The sequence below is a fragment of the Vigna angularis genome, chromosome 2, assembly GCF_016808095.1.
Source record: "Vigna angularis cultivar LongXiaoDou No.4 chromosome 2, ASM1680809v1, whole genome shotgun sequence".
Taxonomy (NCBI): Eukaryota; Viridiplantae; Streptophyta; class Magnoliopsida; order Fabales; family Fabaceae; genus Vigna; species Vigna angularis.
In genome coordinates this window covers 52274427-52294925 of record NC_068971.1, presented here as the reverse complement: position 1 = coordinate 52294925, position 20499 = coordinate 52274427, and the positions used below count along the sequence as shown (strand labels likewise).

Genomic DNA, 20499 nt, shown 5'->3' with positions numbered 1-20499 from the left:
CTAAGTGACTCACTGTGTAAATTATGTTGGAAAAAAAACTTACTATGTAAATTGTATCATTTCTTTAGTATATGTTATCAAAGTTTACCCTAATTTTTGAAATGAAGTATCTTACTGATGGTTAGGAAATAAATGTTATTTTTTACATTAATCTTATTGTGATTATATTAATTTGATTCAAATAGGGTAGTTTTAAATATCACCAATTCTAGTTGAGAGAAAAATAAAATGCAATTTATGTATTTTTAAAAATTAAAAGCATACATTTTCCTGTTCCATCCATCAATGATTAAAAACCAGAGAAATACATTGCAAGGTGGATCGAGACGCAGTATGCCGTATTATGCAAGATGGTCTGAGTCAACGCAGTTTGACCACGAAAACGAGAATACGAGGAGTGTTTGGTAATTAAGTTTGTAGTTAAAGTAGGGACTCTCGCTCGTTTTAATTTCCAACATAACTTTCTACTCTGTATTCAATTCTAAAGAAAAAAATCATTTATTATATATATTGTTACCGGTTAAATATTTAAATAAAAGATATTTATAATTTTTAAAAAATTGGTAAATATAAATATATATTCACAAGTATTTAATGTAATGTATAAGTTTTTAAAATAAAATTAAAAAATATAACATAAATTAAATTTTAATATTAATTTTTACTATAAGAAATATTCACATGTACGAACTATTTATCCGCGAACCGGAGTATCTTATACATGGAAGAGCACACCCACCCACATAAATAGATTTAACTTTCACATATTATGCGAACAAACAGACCTCTTTCTTATCTTTCCTCTTTTTTTCTGCCATTTCCAACCATGTTTTCAGACATGCCGTTCCCTTCCAAAAGACAAAAAACATCGCCGGATAAAACCTCTGACTTCTTCGAATATTTGCCGGACGATCTTCTCCTCTCTATCCTCTGCAAGCTCAGTGCCACAGCATCTTCACCCTCCGATTTTATCAATGTATTAGTAACGTATGTACTCACTTTTCTCAATCACTTCAAAAGAAGAAAAAAATTGAGTTAAAAGTTTATGTTTTTAATGTATTTGGTGAAACTGAACAGGTGCAAAAGACTAAACTCTCTAGGCCTTCACTCTCTCGTGTTATCGAAAGCATCCCACAAAACATTCTCAGTCAAACCCCAAAATTGGTGTGATTCTGTTCACCGTTTCCTCAAACACTGTGCCGATGCCGGAAACGTTGAAGCCTGTTACACTCTCGGCATGGTTCGTTAACATATACCGTTAAAGAAATCTCACTGTTTTTTCTTTTTATTTAATTTTTTTTTTAAATGTTGGACGAAAGTTTGAGTCTTGAATGTTATCCGCTTGCAGATTCGGTTTTATTGTCTACAAAACAGAGGGAGCGGCGCGTCGCTGATGGCGAAGGCGGCTATGAATTCTCACGCGCCGGCGTTGTATTCTCTCGCGGTGATACAGTTCAACGGAAGCGGCGGCACAAAAAGCGACAAGGACCTTCGTGCCGGAGTGGCCCTCTGCGCACGCGCTGCTTTTCTCGGTCACATCGATGCGCTGCGTGAGCTGGGTCATTGTTTGCAAGACGGTTACGGCGTTAAGCAGAACGTAGCGGAAGGTCGACGTTTTTTGTTGCAAGCCAACGCGCGTGAACTCGCCGCCGTGCTCTCCGGCTCGAACAATAAGCGTCCGTGGAACCTCCCGGTGCCGCACCCGCGACTCCGTTTGGGGACCGGGACGGGTTGTCCACTGTTGAGTGATTACGGTTGCAACGTGCCGGCGTCGGAGACTCATCCGGCGAGTAAGTTTTTGTCGGAGTGGTTTGAAATTCGGAGCGGGTCACTGGGTCCGGGTATGAGACTGTGTTCACATTGGGGTTGCGGGCGACCCGAGACTAGGAGGCACGAGTTCCGGAGGTGTTCGGTTTGCGGTGTGGTGAATTATTGCTCGCGCGCGTGTCAGGCGCTTGATTGGAAATTCCGGCACAAGGCGGAATGTGCTCCCGTTGAGAGGTGGCTCAATGACGACGGGGAAGAAGTCGCCGGCGAGGACGGCGGCGGCGACGCCGTTATGATGGCTAATAGTTAGATTAAATTAAACGTTAGAACAAAACCTGTCTGGAAGTTTCAATGAAGGGGTAAGAATCTATTTTTTTCATTTGGGGTGAAATGGGAAGAAAAAAAAATCTCATTTATTACCTTGGATATGCAAAATGCAAACTTCAATGACAGAGTTTTGCTTCCTTTTACTTTTACTGTTGTATAGTATTACCGGCAGTGAAACCTTAATTAGTTCTCCTTAAAGACAAAAAAAAGAGATACTTTTTTGTTTTAATATAATTGATAAATTAAGATATAGAATTTTTATCGTTATTTTTATTAAAGTAACTCTATTATAAAAAAAGCTTTTGAAAATTTGTAATGAGATCTGAAAGAAGAAAAGTAAACGAGGATTGCACAATGCACATAAGAAGAATGGTAATGAATGGTAGAAAAGAGGTCAAAAAGGGTACAACAAGTGGAGTTGGGTTTTACAATCTTGCCTCCCTCACAACACCCATTTCCACCATTTATGAAAGTGATTATGACAACTGACAATAAAATGTGACAAACACTTGATGGCACCGATTCTTTCCTGGATAATTATTTTTCACTTGCTGTTTCAAATAGCTATCAATCTTCTTTAGGAAAGATTTCCGAGATATTCCTCTATAATTGCATACAGAAAAAAAAAAGATTGCTGGAAAGTAAGAGTGCTGGAATATTAATAATAGCACTTGGAATCCTAGAATCACTTTTTCTACATTAAAAAAAAAAACAGTTCTTATCTTACTTCAGGTTTCGGTCTTATATAATAGTTTTTCAATTTGCCGTTTGCCACCATGCGAAGTTAAACAGTTATTTGACTATATAATTATATTTTTTTAATACCATGGGATGTTAAACAGTTATTTGACTATATAATTATATTTTTTTAATAAAGAAAACCCGTTTTGAATGAATATTAATTAGGGTTTTGTGAATGCAATTCAATTTTGGCGGTTGAGTTGAGGTGGGGTTATGTGTCTTTTCACATACAGTGTTTGATGTGCATTCGAGAAAAAGGAAGTGAATTTATTAGAATTAAATATTGTCGTGTGAGTGTATGGTGGGAGAGCCACTCATTATGCATTTAAAAGCTACACATATCTATGGTGGTCCAGGCCCAGTTCGATTAGGCCCATTATTACAATTTCTATTTTCATTTTCCATAACTAAGACCATGTTTGGATATCTAAAATAACACCAAGTCTTTAATCTGTCGGTTATTTTAGTCTCTGTCTTAACTGAAACCAGTTAATGCTACTGGAAATATTGATTTGGTGCATTAAGAGCCATATAAAATGCTAAATTAGATCCACACGTGGCACTATTTTGTTCACGAAAAGTAATTTTTTTTCAACCATTTTCCTTTATTGAAATATCTTTATCATAGTTCATGCCTTTTTTATTTTTTTGCTGGAAATGGTGCTTTTTTTTATTTATTTACTATCTTTTAAACTCATAATTTAACTGTGAACATTCATTTTTATTGGTAACCTAAGTCTATATTTCTTTCTATTATTTTAATATCATTTTTAAAAGAAGAAATAACTGGGATTATACACAAAAAATTATAATATTATAACAAAAAGTTGGTGATGGACACATCTCTAGTAACAAGTCCATTGTACCAATGAAACATCATCCACATACAAGCCACCGACAAATATTAGTAAAACGATAAAAAAACAAAAAAAAAAACACTTTTTTCTATTTCCAAAATTTGACACTTGTCTCTAACTACATAAACCTATATATTATATATTTGTTAAAAATATTTTCTGATGAATTTTATGACTCATTTAAATATTTCCGTTAAATATATCTCATCAGTGTATATTTATGGTAAGACGTGTTTGACAAAAATAATTTTTTTTGTCAGAATATATCTTCAACTATATGATTTTTTATTTATTTCTTGAAATGGATCTCTTTATAAGTGTAATTGAAAAGGATAATGATACTTGTTTTTCAATATTGGTGGATGATTCTTCACACTGAATAAGTATAGTCGTTTCTCAATGATAATTTGTGGACATCAGCATAATTATTTAAACTAATCACTCTATTAATAAATTCTTTACTAATTATTTAAAGTAATTTTCTTATTGACAAATTTATATATAATCATATCTCTAATACACGTTTTACGGATTTTTTTTGTTTACTTTTTCTTAATGTCATCTCTATACTTATAGTTTGTAGGGCAAATGAGATTCTTTTAATAATGTTTATATTTTTAAATTTCAAAATAGACATTTGTATGCTTTATTTTATTAATAAAATGATATCTATATTTATTTTGATTGATATTTATATTCATATTAAAATCATATTTACGTTATAAAGTAATAAATTTAATTATATATTTTATAGTTATTTAATTATTTTTGTTTTAAGACAATATTTTCTCACAAATATAATTAATTATTTTTTATATACATAGTTGAGTGACGATATATAGATAATTTTAATACATAATAACTAAATTGTTTAAATTTTACGAAAAGAATGTTTAACTCTTTTAAAATTTTAGTTAAAACTAGCCTTAATAAATGTTATTTTAAATAAAATAAGACAAATATTTTATAAAAATATATAGGAGGTGGGTGTAACTTTATTAAAAATAAAAACATTACTGTTTTTTAAATTTGAAGAAATTGAATGTATTGTTTAAAATATTATAAAGAATCAAATTACGGCCTATTAAAGAATCAAATTGAATTAATTGCAAGTGATGATTATTCATAACTGAATGAAACTTATGTCATAAACATTACAACATCTAACAAGAAGTTAAACGAAACGCCAGCACAGAATTATGTATGTGTTTACAGAGATAATATTCAATTACCAAAACTAGATGCCGATAAAAACTGTTTTTTCTTTTAAAATAGAAATAAACTTAAAACAAACGGTCCAATATACATGTGGAGATAGAAATCATGAACATGTATATGGTTTCAGTGGGTAAAGACGCAACAAGAACGAAGTGTTGTTGAGATATGTTTATCTTCTAAGAATTGATTAGCGAGTCGTACAAGTAATGCTAAAAAACTAAAAGCTATGTCAATTTTAGCATTCCACTCAAAGAAATCAAATTGAAGAGTCTGAGGAGCAATGACATTTTATCTGCATATAGAAGGAGGAAACACACTTTATGAGCATTATTTAGACCATTTACATAAACCCTATCTTCTACATGGATTAGTTATACAGTCTTACCAACTTCAATAATGCTAGTCACTAGTCACTACCACCACATGGCCTAGAATGTTTCAACCAACAGAAACAAGGTCACTCAGAAGCAAATGTTTTCAAGACGTAAAGCTCAATTTAATCAGAATCAGATGATGATTCTGAGCTCTTTTGAACATAGGCTGCATCATCTCCTTTCAAGTTCCCCTGACACTGTTTAAATGCCTTCGCAATCTCATCAATGGGAATCAACGGTAGATACCCAATAAAACAGTAACCCTTTTGAGTCATGGCCTTGATCACATGGTTGTACTTCTCTGACCAGTGAGCAGCAGTGGGAACTGCCATCTCTGCCAATGCATGGAATGGTGGATAATGGTCGAGTCCATTCCACAACTTAACTGAATTTATCAACACAAAATGCTTTGACTCTGTAGCCACATAATGCACAGCTGCTCTTGGCCCCCCAGATTGAGCTTCACCAGCAACTTTCCCTGCCTCGTTTGCCACTTTCTGAATCAAACTTTTTGCAAGATTCGCGAGGTGCTTAGCAACGGGAGGAGCATGCTCATCGAACTTCTGTGTAGCTTCATCCACCTGTCCAAATCTTATGCTAATTAGTTTAGGAACAAATCGATCAATAAATTAACAATGTCTTTCAAACATTAACATGGAATCTCAAGTGCACAAGGTACAAAGGACAAATAATCCTTTAATTCAAGGCTTTACGATTCAGATTAAAGCAGAGAAATCCCAATTCTTATTATCGAGGAGCTTTTAGAAATAACACCTAACAAACTGCGTATAAGTTGTCCTGAAGAAAAACAGCAATTTGCGAAAGTTGAACCTTTCCAGCATCATTAAGTCAATCTTCACTTCAAATACCAGGTAAATGAATCAAGGAAACTCCTCCTCATGAGAAGTTTAACCTTTCCACCACCATTAAATCAGTTTGGCCAACAAAACGAAGTTATTGATTTCCAACCTTTTATTTATATCTTCATAAGGTAATAACTACCCACTAACACAATCTACTTTTTAATTGCAGGCAGAAACCGCTTCCTTATTGGCTATTCAAGAAACACATCTGATGATCAAGATCGAAAGTAATAGACCAATTGATGATTACAAGCTGAGTATGAATCATTAACACCCATTCTCCCAATTTTGCCATCATCCTTATCATCAGATCCACGAGAGAAACCAGAAAGGTTATAAAAACCATTCAAATAAAACAACGCATTTTATCTTAACACGTACATGTGAAATGAGAAAGGGGTAAAGGAAGAAAAAAAAATTACCTTTTTGTCAACGAAAACCAGGACATCATCAGGGAAGCCCTTGAACTTGTTGCATACTGGACCAAGAACGGTGGTTACAGTGTTTTCCACCGTTCCAACAGGAGATCTCAAAGGCCCAGAATTTTGCTTTGCGTACTCATACAGATTTGACACAAACACAAAGGTTTGAATAGCAGCAATCCTCACAAACCCCAGGTGCTTTAGGTCTTTATTCTTCCTGTCAACCGTTACCTCCAACTGCAGGGAAAATGTAGAATCTCAAATTAATTACTTACACTACAATATTTACAATCTCCAACTCCATGGACGAAAAAAAATCAGAAGACAACTAACCTCGGTCTTGGCCATTGATTTGTACGTGTCAGAACTGAATCGGTACTAAAATTTAAGAAGTGGAGAGTTCAATTATGTTTTACAGAAAAGAATGGAGGAAGAAAAATGAAAAATAATAACTGAAAATGACTCACAGGATGGACAGAGATGACGGTGTCGGAGAGAAAAGCTTCAACTTTGTTTGATGGCAATTGGTTTAAATGGGTAATGGAAGGCACCTTATATTATGCGCATCTAAATCTCATCGCATGGCACATCAGAATCAAAAACACACGTCTCTGTGTTCCTCAAGCAAAGGGTGGGGTCTACGTTCGGACCGACTCTTTTGGATCTTTCTAGGGTAAACTGGCTATTTCCAGAAGCCACGTGGCACTTCGTTGCTAATTGAGAACCTTCTTAGGAGTGGAGCGACCGGGATCTACATTTATGTCAAGACTCACAAACTGACCACAAACCAGTCAAATCAATCAATAGCTTAGTTGGAAACTTATAAAGCAATTGATATTTAGGAAAATTAAAGTTATTTTATATGGTTCAAATATTTTTGCACACCTTTAAATTTGGTGTTATTTTTGTTTTTTAAAATTTAAAAATTATGTTTTACTTCTGTTATTAATAAAATTAACTTCCTAAACGTTATGAGAATAAATACTCTAAAATAGGCTTTTTCACAAGCGATCTACAAGTCATGCAAGAGAATTTTTTGATAATATTGGGATGGATAGATTAATATATATGTTCATATCATAATACTAAATAATTAATTTTATCCCAAATGTAAGACATTTTTAAGTCGATATTTGTCCAACAAAGTAGAATTATGTTAAAATTCATTAATCACAAAAATAAAATCCAATATAAATCTAAAATGAAAAAAAAATTAAAAATGTGTTCCACTCCAAAACATGAAATGTAATCACTAAACTGACCTTTAACAATTTTTAAATTGAATAAAGATGACAAGATGTCACATGTTATAATTATCAACATTCAAATCACATTTTATATAAGTTTGTAACTTATTTCTCCAAATTGTATTTTTTATCTGAACTCGGGCCGTCAATTTGAAGTTCTTATGAGGCCATTGTTCCAATCATACCTTCCTAAAATTTCAATGGATTTAGTGTTTCTAGTTAGAGATGATAAGTATTCGATAAAAAAAACATAACCTACATCTTCTAAATGAAATGGAACGAGGTAACGACTGAATAAAGATCAGGAAAGGTAGTGGACAACTTTCACCAAATAAAATTTGTAAGAAATACAACGTACCAATAGCAATAAAAATAATTTATGAGCACATCTCATCAATTTGACTTAAACGAAATAAACAAATAAATATAATGAGATAAGAATATAAAAAAGGTTTTTTTTTTTTTTGTACGTGATGGAAAGAAGATAAAGAATATGAATTAAGTATCTGTATTTAAAAGTAATTTATATATCATTACTTAGTATTTAACGTGAACAAATTATGAAAAACAGTGGGCTAGAAAGCAGGCCATTGGGATTTCTATGAAGTCATTGCATCAACTGCTACTACCAAATATTTATTTTATACGCCATACATGATAGTGCCGAAGGCGTGTACAAGTTTGTTTCTGTAACTGAATTATCCACAAATACTGAGTGGGTCCAAATTCAGGTTCACAGGACCTCGGATCTCTGTCGCTTTATATTTTGATGGATAGGCTCCTTCACCTACAAAAGAATAAAAGTAGCAAAAGAAGAAAATTACTTTCAGGCTACTGACATGTCCAAATCAAAGAAAGAAAATACAATATCACTGTGTAAGGTATAAAGAAGCCACAACATACCGCGCTAGTTTTCCTTGACCGTTTCTCTTGGGAAGACTTACTGCATATAATTGTATCACCTTCGTCCCCTTGATTTGCAATTCCGTGTGTTCTTTCATTCTCTTTGCCTATCGCGAAACTCTCTCTTGAAATAACAGGCTGTACAATTTCAAAATAGCTTACGTAAGTTGTATGTACACAATATTCGACTATAAAGAAAATGGAAATTTAATCAATATAACGAGCCTCAACCCTGCTTATGGGGGTGTTTCCGGGCTCTTTTGCCTTTGTTGCGTTCTGTCCATTCCCGGAATCAGTGTAGTTTGTCTCAGATGTCACTTTCATTCGGGTTAGATCTGATCCAATGGAGTGAAGAACCCCACATGTAGATACGTCATGGTTGTTTCCTGATCAACAAGAAAGAACAAGATGGTTTAAGTTGACTAGAGTCTTTTTAGAATGAAAGCTACTATAGAAGACCTCCATCAGATCTCCACTTCTCACAAACTATTTTATTTTATACTTAAAGAGATGATAAAGTTCTAATATCGAACATCTACGGCATTGGAATGTAAAAACATTAACGGCCTTAATCCGTTACCATTTAAACGAAAATCAGTTAATTTGGACTTGCTATTTGGTTCACAGTGATCAACATCCTGTGAAATTTACAAACGTGAAATTTGTCAACATGCATGGAAAAAATGGTGATATAAACCACAAATACTCGGTAGTTGTTACCATAGCTTCCGTAGCACTTAGAGCTTTCTGGACTTCAATGAATTTCCTTTCAGTCAACTCAGAATGGATAACACGTTTCCCTGAGGCACAGCAGCCACGAAAAGGAACCCGGAAAAAAACAGACAAACAAATCAGAATGATTATTATCTAATGTGTTTTTGGTCCCAGAATAAGAATGCGCCTATAAATCACATCAAATACTCGCGTATAACATGCAGAACAAAATACGCACTCAATTTGATACCTAATCTTTTGCTGCCTTTGGGTTCGACAAACCCATCCCGCACCATTTTATCAATTATCTTTCGAGCTGCCGTCTGGTTTACTTCTCCCTCAAGCAAACTTTGAAGCTTACTGATTGACATGTGCGTCATCGGAAGAGCATGATAGAGAGCCTGCGATATTTACTCATAAGTTAGGATATATTATAACGTAAAGAAACCGTCATTTGACTAAACAACTACTTTGATAAGTCAACAATTTAAGAGGTCCGTGATAATATTTCGTGTACTGTACAGATTAGACAAGAAACTCCATCCTTCCATGCTTCAGATGATACATGGTGTTTTGAAAGATAGAGATAGTTCACATTAAGTAACGCCTTTAGTATTTGCTATGATACTAAATACTAGCAGCATCTTGCTCAGTTCATTTCAAATCGGTATTAATTAAGAGGTACTTTACTTAAGCCCAAAGAAACATCACTTCTGTACCTGAGCTATAGATCATTCATTGTGAACACCGTTGTACAAATTACAAGTCAGCAAAAGAGCCAAACATCCTCATAGGAAACACGAAAAAATATAAGGAAAAATAAAAACTTACTTTCATGTATAAGCGATCTTCAACTGGCAAAGCTCTGTCAAAAACTTTAGGAAGCTGACCGTCGATTTCTTCTTTCACAATGGCGAACTCATATTCAAGGTTCTGACGTTGCAATTTCATCAGAAAGGGGTTGATAAGGGAATGGAGTACTTGAACAAGGAAAAAAAAGGTAAGGGTAAAGGTCAAAGGTCAATTGAGGAAAAAAGTCAACCTTGTCCTTGTTAATGGCGTAGGATTCCTTCCCTATCTTCGACAGCACACCTTCCTCAACAAACTTATCCATGATCTCTAAAGAACCAATGACAATCAAGGAAAAGATAAATAAAGCTTGCAATGATAAAATCTGCGAACAGTCGAGCATGATTAACGTTCATACCTTCAGTTAGAACCTGAAAGTAAAACAATTCAACTGATATTATTTTTGACAAAAAATGTGAAAATAAACTAAAATTTGTAGTTAGATAAAATAATGGCATGCGAAAAAACATAATAGTGTTGTAATATTCATGGGGGGAAATAGGTACCACGGAGATGTCTGGAAAATTCGATAGAACATCAGTAAGTTCAATGGTGTCACGGTGACAACGGTTGATCCACTCCTTGACCCGGACCCGCTGTTGCTCATCTTCCACCGGATCCTGTGTATTGTCTGAACAGAATATAGATCATTAAATATTCAGAGTTACAGGCTAATAACTGAATTAACAGTTTTAAAGAGCTAGAAAAATAAGAACTTATTCACTTTGTCAACTAACAAAGACACATAAAATATGATTCCTCCGGGTTGAGTATATATAAACAAGCATAATGATAAAATTTACCTTCATCAATCGTGCCATTGTCTTCCTGTTCTTGCTGCTTATCTGTTTTCATAGGTACATGTTAAAAGAAAACAATGGAGAAAATAGAGTTGTGCAGTAATAAGAAAAATGATACTAGTTACCTATTGGAGCAACTACATATCGATTCCCTTGAGTAAGATCAACCTGAAAGTTGTAAAATCTCATTTAAATTAGACGATTGTCTCAATCACATGTCAATCAGTTTCGGCCATATCAAGCACCATCCCATTTACCTCACTGTCAGTATCATAATACTCATTCTGTTGCATTGAATCATCGCCATTGCTCACATCGTCCGGGATTCCTTCGTTATCATCTTCACAAGGGTCGAGTACACTCTTCACCTATAAAATTGAAGAGGAAATGATGGGCAAAAACATTTGTAGATTTAGAACGTTATCTGTAAACACGATATTCTTCCATTACCTTAAGAGCTAATACGAAGTGCTTGCTGTTTACATTCCCAACCTCCATTTTCAACGGATTTTTCTCCCATGGATGATAAGCTTCTTCACCTGTGCAGTCCCGGAAGAAAGGAGGCTCATAATCAGCAGGCTGCAGGAAAAAAAAAAACAGTTATATTGAAACCACCCCGACCCTGTATATAAATAAGTCAGCCTTTGTTTTTGGCATAACAGAGTATACAAATGTTCACTGTTGCGTATATATGACCAACGTCATTAACCATTCTCTATTAAACAACAACCTGACCAAAAAGCAATTCGAGTCTGATCAATGCAGAAATTCATAAAAGAGATAAAAGGGACCGAGATTTGCTATTTACGATAAAAAAAAAACATACCGTCACATCATCGTAGTAGAGGAGCTTCATCAGGATGGTACGCTGAGGAAATAACGCAGAAGTCAGATTAGGCAATAGACGCTAGAGCATTAAGATATATCAACGCGAAATTATTAAGGAAAGCATTTTGAATTTATTTACTTACCTCATCTGGCATTTTCTCCAGAGTTCTCATCAACTGAACCAGAGTACGGATCATTTTACACGCAGAACTCCTAGAGATGTTATCGAATATAAATTATATTAGTTTGATTGTGAGTGAACATGATAAGATCGGCACAGATGTAAATTATATTTTCTTTTGCGATCAACCTCATCTGTTGGGGAGTAATTTCTGTAGTCGAATTACACTTGAAGGCCCCCCGGTTTTTTTTGTTTCCAGTTCGGTTGATGTCCATTGAAACCTCTTGGTTGTCAGAGTCGGAATAGCTGAAGGAAACTGCGCGGAAAACAAGAATTATGAATCCTCCACAAAATCTTGAGATAAATTAATTTAGAATCCGCATTTTTCCATTTGATCGTAGCAATCCTTAGAGTAACAATTAGGTGTCATTCTCTCTTTTGTTAAAACAAAAAGTTATGCGGTATTCATTTAACTACAATTCCGAATTCAATCATATCCACTAACCAAAACTGCAATCAGATGTCGTACAGAATTAAAGCCTTACATGCATATTCCTCAATCATTGGTCCGTCCACTGCTTCGCACACACAGAACAGAAGCGTCTTCAGATATTTCTTCTGTAAGGCATCGTACACACCTGAAAAAGAAATATGATAGAACAAATGAACACGCACTGCAAGCAACGCAAAATCTTCTACTAGAAGTTCATTTTGACAATAGTTCAAGCGTGCCTTTCTCCATCCAATCAATTAGTCTACGAGACTCGGCATCCAACGGCATTAGTTTTTTTATCTTCATCTCTGTCATTTCATGAATAGATTTGCATGAAATTCACTTGTCAAAAAAAATTAGAAAATTCTGTGGAAAACTATAGTAAAAAGACTGCAGCGTTAGAAGGTTTTACCTAAAGCAGGAACAGACTTATCATTGAAATACTTCTCAGGAAATAGTCCTCTGATATAACTGATATTGAATATGGCAATTCGAAGCAGATTCCTCGTCTTGCAAATGAAATTTCAATTAGATAATGAAAATGAGATGATTCAGACACTATTAATTTACTAAAGCATATCAAATTGAAGTAAAATGATTTTTCCATACGACTTAACTAAATTAAACTTGTAACAGAAAACATTACATATAGTGTAAACAAAATAATCTCAGGTGCAGAATTTAACAAAACAAATATTACTGTTAAATAAAATAGAAAAGTACATATACTGAAGAAATCTAAAATACATTAATGCAATAAATTATCAGCAGGAAAGGAAATGCAGCATTAGAAGTACAATGAGAAAACTCGAACGAAAATAGTAAAAGCATCAGATTCCTATGGTTTAAGAAATATTATATTAAAACGCATAATTAAGTACGAGAAGAAGTGAATCCTGCTCGGTGATTTCAGCTTCCTTGACTTTCTGCGCAACGACCTGAAAGAACGAAATGGAAAATTAAGAAACCGACTCAGTGAGAGGAAGAAGAAGAAGAAGAAGATGAAGAAGAGGCTTCTCGTCTCACCATGGTATCTGAATTCCAGAGAAAAAAACTGAAAGAAGAGTGTGATCACTTATAAAAAATTTGAATGTAGAATGTGGCGGGAGGGAATGAAAGCTAAGGAGTGATATTTATAGGCCGAATCTGATGTAGCTAGGGGCCACGATACGATGCAGCGCCACGGAAGTTGGCACTTACTGCCGTTAAAAATTTTCTCAGTCTGTTAGACAGGAAAAAATATATTTTCAAACAGATTTTTTTACTAACAATTTGACAAACATGTTTTATTTATTTTTATTAATTTATTATTATGGTGACATATTTTAGAAAATGATACGTGTGTAATATTAAAATATTATAAAAATAATTTGTATTACCATATCATTATCATTATATATATATTACCCATTAGATACATATGTCATGAAGAATAGCAATGAGAAGGGTGTCGATGGGTATTCTAAATCTTCTCTCCTCAGTTTTCTCTTTTCTCTGAGTTTCGTAACTTCTCTGTTTCGTTCTCTATCTCCGTTTTATCAATCATAACAGTCACGCAAGTTCTGTGAGCAAGTTGGCGCCAGAAATCGGGGAAATCTTGAATTCCATGGAAACGCTAATTTCCTTCGTTCCTTGTCATACTTGGGCTACAGAAATGTCTCGATGACGCCATTGACTTTGCAATATATCTTATAATTTTGTCACTGATGTAAAACTTTTAACATATTTTCCCGAATTAAATATTGAATATCTTCAGTGTAGAATTAATATTTTTGTGAATAATCAGATAACAAATTCAAATGCAAATGGCTAGTTTTACAAATAATACTTGATAACAAATATTACAATAAGCCTAATATAGATTTAAACCTCGTTAAAAGAGATAAAAATTATTAAATTAAAAAAAGTTCACAAAATATTATAATAATTATTTTTTCATTAGGAGATTTGTGAAGAATGAAAAATGAACGTTGTAAATGTTTAACAAATGTGCTAAATAAAAATAATTGGGAAACTTTTATTAACAGGAGAGTGAGAATCATGTATCCGCCCGCACAAGTTATTTTGTATAATCGGTTTCTATTCTCGACACATGCTTTACATTCTCATCATCCCCCTTTCTTTTTGCTGGTTCAGAGTTTGAATATCATTACAATTTCAACAACAAAGAAAATGCTAAAGTTAAAATCATAGTGCAAGAATGCTATAACTTTCCTTCCCCGATATTCTATAACCCATAATTCATTCTGATAAGAAATCTCTTCTATTTGTGTTTAGAGGATGCACGGCTGCAGCAATTTTCCCCCGCAGGTTGAATTTCTTTGCAATTAGTGGCCGGACATCTTCAACACCAACCAAGCTCTCCAAAAAAGGAAGTAATGAAAGCAATTCTCGATCTGAACGATCTTCAAACCAACTCTCAATCGGTATTCCATTATCCACCTGGAATCCAAATGCCTGGGTGGAAAAAAATTAACAGCAGAAAAAGTTGTAAGTAAACCTTTAACATGGTATTTTCAACAACTACGTTCATTACCTGTTTCCTTTGAATAATAGGGTAATAATTTATATTACAAGTCATTACCAAATTTTATGCCATTAAAGATTCTAGTCTTTGGGGTCATAACACGTCTTGAGGTGTTGAGCATGATTTCACAACAAAGATCTATCCGTATGCAACTAGCACATTACATATGTTAATCACAAGAATATCAATTTGGTCTTAGGCAATAGAACGTATGAGCATACCTGTGGGGAATTGTCAATTATTATAACGTGTGCCAAATCACGACCCAGCACTGTTAAATCTTTGAGATAATTCCCCTCGACATAAACACAGGACTCACGGTACACACGGTGGCGAAATATCTTCCGCTTTGGATCAAGAACGTTTAGAAGTTGCTCAGCATAAATACTTTGACTGGCTGTAAATATAATAATCTCGAAAAGTCCAGAAACTCTCTCAAGGAAATCTTTGAGATGAGGGCGGCAGCGTACATAGACAATGTGCTCCTCACAATTGAAATTAATAGGAAAAGTGAAGTCAACATCCTCACATGGTTCCAGTGTAGAATGCACCAAAGTTTCTGCAGAGTGAAAAATATGGTATAAATGAGCTTTGACAACTTGTTCTTTTTGCATAACAGAAAATGTAAATGAGACTAGTTAAACAAGCTTGGTACACATAGTAGAAGAATAAACCACTTTTAAAATTTGCACTATAAAAAACATGTTTCTACCTATAGACTCCAGCAAACTTATCACATAGAATGATAATTTCAGGATAAAAGACTGCTTCAACTAAGGGAAGGACAGTCAGCCAAGAGCAAGAACCAACAAAAAAAGTCACTATGCAGCAACCTTAATATGGCACCAAGGTGGATGGTTCACTGCCACATAACCATTTTAATTAAAGGATCTGAGTAACAAAACGACATAAAAAATGAATGATAGTAAAATAAGAAAGCAAAACTCAAATAATTGCCTAACAATAAATTAATGACAGATAACCCAAAAAAGGATAAGAAAAGGACACTGGAACGGAGGACATCAAAACAGAAATGAAGGGAACACTGGCATGGTTCTGTTGCAAAGGACAGACAAACCATCCATAATATATAAACCCGAAAAAGGAAAAAAAAAAACTTCTGACGCACACTTTATCAGTAAGCATGCCCCTTAAAAATGTACATATATGTTTTTTTCTTACCATCCAAATCCAGAACAAGGGTAGTAGAAGGGCAACTACGTGTCTGCTTAGGTAACAACAATCGTCTAAAAGTTGGAACCACTGATGACAGGTCCGGTAAGGTCTTTATGAATAAGTATGGGTCAAAATCATCAAAGTCCTCGAACTCATCCTCCTCTGTGCATATTTCAGAGGACATGGGATCCTGACCATGCTCATCAACACATTCTAGCTTTGAGTTTTTCATGGCAAGATATATGGCAGAAACTTCCATGGAAAGACCATTTCCATCAAAATCAGAATTGCAACCATTCACCTTTTCTGTGCCTGAAGCATGCATCTGATTGCCACAGCTCCCTGAATTAGAGTAGTTGGATGCATTGTTCATGTCTATTTCCATTGCAGTGTCAAAGTCTTGACTGCCAGGACCATCTACTGTATCTTCCTGTGGTGATTTTATTTCTTGGCAAGGAGAAATTCTCTTGTGGTCTTCATTCTGAAAAATTTTGATAAAATCAACTAGATAGAAACAAAAAAAAATGATTAAATATTAATTTCAAAATATAGGAAAATTTCATGGAAAATAGAAAAAGAAATCCAAAGCTAAGAATGATTGAAATGATACAATGCCATTTACCTCTATCAACAACTTTTCCTCCAGGATTTTTGGATAAGTGAAACCCAGGAGAAAATATAGTTCCAGACTCAAGATGCGCAGCTTCATTGTTACAACCCTGAAGCATTATTTCAAAACATTTAGAAAAACAAAAAACAATAATCGCTAACAATACCCAGGTGTACATGAGAACTTAAAACAAATCCCTTCAAATCATCACTTCAATTTTCAGAAATGATTTATATTAAACATGCTCAGTGTACAAGAGAACCTTAAAATACTACATTTGAGATAAATTGCCAAATGACTTTGAGTCATTATGCAGTTGAAGTCTAAGAGGTTAAAAACAACTATCAAGCAAAGAGAGACTTATATAGTAGCAAGCACACCCAAACACACACACAAAGTACAACAGCCAGACCAAGACAAGTAGAAAGGCAGTATAGTTAAAATACCATAAAATCCAGTGAAACACCATCAACTGCATCATTTTCCAAACAAAGATTGGAAGTCCCACTGTCCATAAACTGGTACTCATAATTCAAATCTGTTGACGGGACAGGCTCTGTAGCTTTATTCTCGAGAGTGCTAACTGATGTCACACCACGAAGATGAGAAGTAAAATCAGATAATTTCACACTTTCTTAATGAAAGACACATTGTCTTGGGTATAACAGTATATTTATAATGGATATTTCAAATTAAAAAAATAAAAATAAAAAAAGAGCAACATGGTTATGAGCCATATGTTGCAGAAATCATAGCAATAAAATTAAATGATAAATTAGACATAAGAAAGAAAAAAAAAATGATGTAGATTATCTTAAAAAACTGAAAATATCTGTCAGACCATCACTGGCACTTACAAGATTTATTCTTTCTAGCAGATGACGTAATTAGGTCTGTCACTTTCTTTTGAGCAGCTCGTCCATTTTCAGAGACCTTCCTCTGTGATCTTGAAACCTTAGTACTGCCACGTTCTTGACTGGCATTTCGCCTAGAAGTTTTTTTCTTAGTTTGCATATCCACTTCAACAAGAACATGTGGTGAGCTAATTAATTTTTGTGAAAGCAATTAAAGCATCAAAAACAGCTCCAGAATGACTACCCTGATACAGTGCATTCAGGAACCAAATTTCAAAGATCACTACCATTTTGAGATCCAAAATTCAACACCAAATAATATTTTTTGTAAGTTTCTAAGAACCGTGATGAATCTTCATAATGTCTTAAAACTTCAGAGCTCCAATTTTAAAACCCACAGCCCTAATCGCAAAGGACAATGATCCATACCATTGATATCAGGCAGAAAGAAAAACAGAAAAGAAAAAAGCATGATCACACTCAAAATCCATTCCAAAGCAATCACACTAATTTACAACAGCTATTGATACAACATCACACTAAGCCTTTAATGAATTAGTTATTTCTTATTGAGGTCCCCAGAACTCCATAAAATTATCAAGAAGAAATGACTGGAACCAGTAACATCTAAAAGCACATCAAATCCACTACCCAACATAAATTGGCTTGTTAGTATCCAAATTCCAGAGCACGGAACAGAACAAGAGACAGATAATTGCGAACATTTCCATTGAAATAGCACAAAACCCTAAAAACGCAACAGACCCTTAAACATAATAGTTATGGCAACAGGCATGTGATGTCTCAATAAGTCCCAGCTCACACCATACAAACATGGTACCAAGATCAAATGCTATGAACTCTCTCACAGTAAGCAGCCCATGCATTAACAGAGACTTTTCCTTTAACAGGAAAAAACAGATGAAAGAACAAAAAGAAAGAGAAAGAATCAACTCACAGAAAATGAGCTCAAGGAAATGGCTAAAACCCTAGATTTGTTCAGTGGTTGAAGGAGAAGCTATATCCTTCCCTGTCCGAAAATTTCTTTTGGATGTTTTCCCTCCAATGAGAGAGTGAGAGGGAAAACAATCAAGGATGAAAAATTATTTTTCGCAGCACAAAGGGATGTGTTGATAAATAATAATGCAGAACAAAAATGATTAAATAAGATAATTAAAAATATTTATTCTTGTCCACCGATATTTCAAATGATTCTTTATTGTCTTGTAGTACTTGCCAGACTGATCAAATGGAAGTTACGCGCTCATCTGGACCAACACGTGTCTCTTCGTCAAAATATCATTGCAGTTTTGAGGAAGTGAGACTCACGCTCTTGCTGTCACAGTGGTAGTGACAACATGGTCAGTGCTATTTTGAATTTCAAAACCAGATTCAAGTTTTCCTACTATGAACCTTTCTTAATTTACTTTCTTTACACACTCGAATTTCTTAAAATTGCTCACAGATACCTCAATTCATTGATATTGTGAAAATTTTCAAAAGTGATTCCAAATTTCATCAAATTTTCAGACCTATTTTTCCCTCCATTCCCTTCCTTTGAATAGTTTAAAGAAAATTGAAGACTCCTACATTTTAACAAATCATTGAAACAAAAAAAGTGTTGCCATTTTTTTTTTCACAAGTGTGCAGAGATGAACAGTAATACTAAGAATAAATTTAACATAATCCATCATGTATTAAGATATGTTTAAAAAATGTATATATAATTTATTATACAATAAATTTACTGATTCTATTTTTATTTTTAAATGTATTATTTAATTACATTTTTTCAGCTAAACAATATATTTCCCTTTTCAGCCTTTTCTCTTTTCTCTCAAGTTATTTTTTTTATTATTTCTCCTTCTATTAAAAAATATCAATTTATCTAATTGGTGTAGTTTAAATTTATGTGTTCTTAGGTAATTTAGATAAATCATACTACATCCTACATTTATTTTGCATGTATGATATTTAAATTAATATAATTACTTGATGAGAATAACGGTAAAATGTTTAAATTGATTGAGTCACATTTTAATTTTAAATATTGACTATGCATCATTTAATCTGATTTTTTTTATTAGTTTATGAGTTTATTTCGTGTTATTAATAGTGTGTTGATTAACTGTTCTTTAGTAAGTTATAGAATGTTTAAGGTGTTACTTGAACTAATTAGATTCATCTATTTACTCTTCCATTTACTCAGTCATACATAAATTGCATACTATTTTTTCTTAGGTGAAAATATTTATTTTATATATTTGTGTTTCCTTTAGTGAGATTTATTTAATTTTTTTTACGTGAGAAAAAATATTGTTTAAGTTTATCTTTCTATTATATTTTTTTTATTATTTTTTATTACATACAAAATAATTTGCACGTTGTCTAATATTATTTTTTATATTATTAAATATTTAAATATATTTAATGTGTCATGTTGGTGTCTAAATATCTCATCAGTATCTTGTCTCTTTAGCAAGTATCATAAAAAGATAGATGAAATTAGGTAGATCATGACAGGATATTAATAATACAATTTTGGGTAAAATTAATTTTAAAGAAGAAATAGTTCCATTAGTGTGATAAAAAGTAAAAATACATATATTAAAACTTTATTTGTTAACTGAAAGCAAAAATACATTTATATATTTTTTATTTATTAACTTTTTTCTTATTAAAACTTTATTTTGTTTTTTTCAAACGTCAATATAAAGTTACTAACAAAATAACTTGTATGTATGAAAGTTACATAAGTTAAAAAAATTAAAGAAAAAATAAATATATATATATATATACATATATATA

General features: G+C 33.4%; 4 protein-coding genes across 7 annotated transcripts; 1 reads left to right on the top strand and 3 right to left on the bottom strand.

Annotated features, from left to right (window-relative positions):
- The first annotated feature begins 756 nt into the window (after positions 1-756).
- On the top strand, positions 757-2358 carry LOC108319040 (F-box protein At1g67340). The gene is made up of 3 exons (XM_017550050.2): positions 757-987; positions 1078-1240; positions 1349-2358. Exons 1-3 carry the CDS (start codon positions 770-772, stop codon positions 2075-2077), a joined length of 1110 nt encoding a protein of 369 aa, XP_017405539.1. The 5' UTR covers positions 757-769; the 3' UTR covers positions 2078-2358.
- Positions 2359-5181: 2823 nt separating this feature from the next.
- LOC108319041 (REF/SRPP-like protein At1g67360) lies at positions 5182-7340 on the bottom strand. The gene is made up of 4 exons (XM_017550051.2): positions 7037-7340; positions 6903-6947; positions 6570-6806; positions 5182-5865 (listed from the first exon to the last, which is right to left on the bottom strand). The coding sequence occupies exons 2-4, from the start codon at positions 6915-6917 to the stop codon at positions 5407-5409; spliced, it is 711 nt and encodes a 236-aa protein (XP_017405540.1). The 5' UTR covers positions 6918-6947; positions 7037-7340; the 3' UTR covers positions 5182-5406.
- On the bottom strand, positions 7215-13621 carry LOC108319037 (meiosis-specific protein ASY1). The gene is made up of 23 exons (XM_052873055.1): positions 13551-13621; positions 13406-13462; positions 12937-13033; positions 12764-12832; positions 12577-12669; positions 12221-12347; positions 12054-12123; positions 11909-11950; positions 11533-11661; positions 11340-11450; positions 11208-11250; positions 11086-11127; positions 10789-10913; positions 10641-10653; positions 10476-10552; positions 10265-10366; positions 9684-9834; positions 9440-9519; positions 9300-9357; positions 8951-9105; positions 8720-8857; positions 8471-8603; positions 7215-7345 (listed from the first exon to the last, which is right to left on the bottom strand). The coding sequence occupies exons 1-22, from the start codon at positions 13551-13553 to the stop codon at positions 8550-8552; spliced, it is 1836 nt and encodes a 611-aa protein (XP_052729015.1). The 5' UTR covers positions 13554-13621; the 3' UTR covers positions 7215-7345; positions 8471-8549.
- Positions 13622-14517: 896 nt separating this feature from the next.
- LOC108319039 (uncharacterized) lies at positions 14518-18827 on the bottom strand. Of its 4 annotated transcripts, none has more exons than XM_052873052.1 (7): positions 18650-18827; positions 17695-17936; positions 17284-17420; positions 16850-16946; positions 16234-16731; positions 15273-15610; positions 14518-14981 (listed from the first exon to the last, which is right to left on the bottom strand). In XM_052873052.1, the coding sequence occupies exons 2-7, from the start codon at positions 17849-17851 to the stop codon at positions 14766-14768; spliced, it is 1443 nt and encodes a 480-aa protein (XP_052729012.1). In that variant the 5' UTR covers positions 17852-17936; positions 18650-18827; the 3' UTR covers positions 14518-14765. The 4 variants fall into 4 exon arrangements, with proteins under 4 accessions (XP_052729012.1, XP_017405538.1, XP_052729013.1 ...); XM_017550049.2 differs by having other exon boundaries at positions 17695-17856; XM_052873053.1 differs by having other exon boundaries at positions 17695-17825.
- Between the last annotated feature and the right edge of the window lie 1672 nt (positions 18828-20499).

Excerpts from the sequence above, each read along its gene's own strand:
- LOC108319040 (XM_017550050.2), top strand. The coding sequence starts at position 770 with ATGCGAACAAACAGACCTCTTTCTTATCTTTCCTCTTTTTTTCTGCCA. Across the intron at positions 988-1,077 it reads TTTATCAATGTATTAGTAAC|GTGCAAAAGACTAAACTCTC; the intron begins GTATGTACTCAC and ends GAAACTGAACAG. Across the intron at positions 1,241-1,348 it reads CCTGTTACACTCTCGGCATG|ATTCGGTTTTATTGTCTACA; the intron begins GTTCGTTAACAT and ends ATCCGCTTGCAG.
- LOC108319041 (XM_017550051.2), bottom strand. Across the intron at positions 5,866-6,569 it reads TGGTTTTCGTTGACAAAAAG|GTGGATGAAGCTACACAGAA; the intron begins GTAATTTTTTTT and ends AGATTTGGACAG.
- LOC108319037 (XM_052873055.1), bottom strand. Across the intron at positions 12,833-12,936 it reads TAAGTCTGTTCCTGCTTTAG|AGATGAAGATAAAAAAACTA; the intron begins GTAAAACCTTCT and ends ATGAAATGACAG. Across the intron at positions 11,951-12,053 it reads TGGAGAAAATGCCAGATGAG|CGTACCATCCTGATGAAGCT; the intron begins GTAAGTAAATAA and ends TTATTTCCTCAG.
- LOC108319039 (XM_052873052.1), bottom strand. The coding sequence starts at position 17,851 with ATGCAAACTAAGAAAAAAACTTCTAGGCGAAATGCCAGTCAAGAACGT. Across the intron at positions 16,947-17,283 it reads GTGTTTCACTGGATTTTATG|GGTTGTAACAATGAAGCTGC; the intron begins GTATTTTAACTA and ends ATAATGCTTCAG. Across the intron at positions 16,732-16,849 it reads AGGAAAAGTTGTTGATAGAG|TTGATTTTATCAAAATTTTT; the intron begins GTAAATGGCATT and ends GTTTCTATCTAG.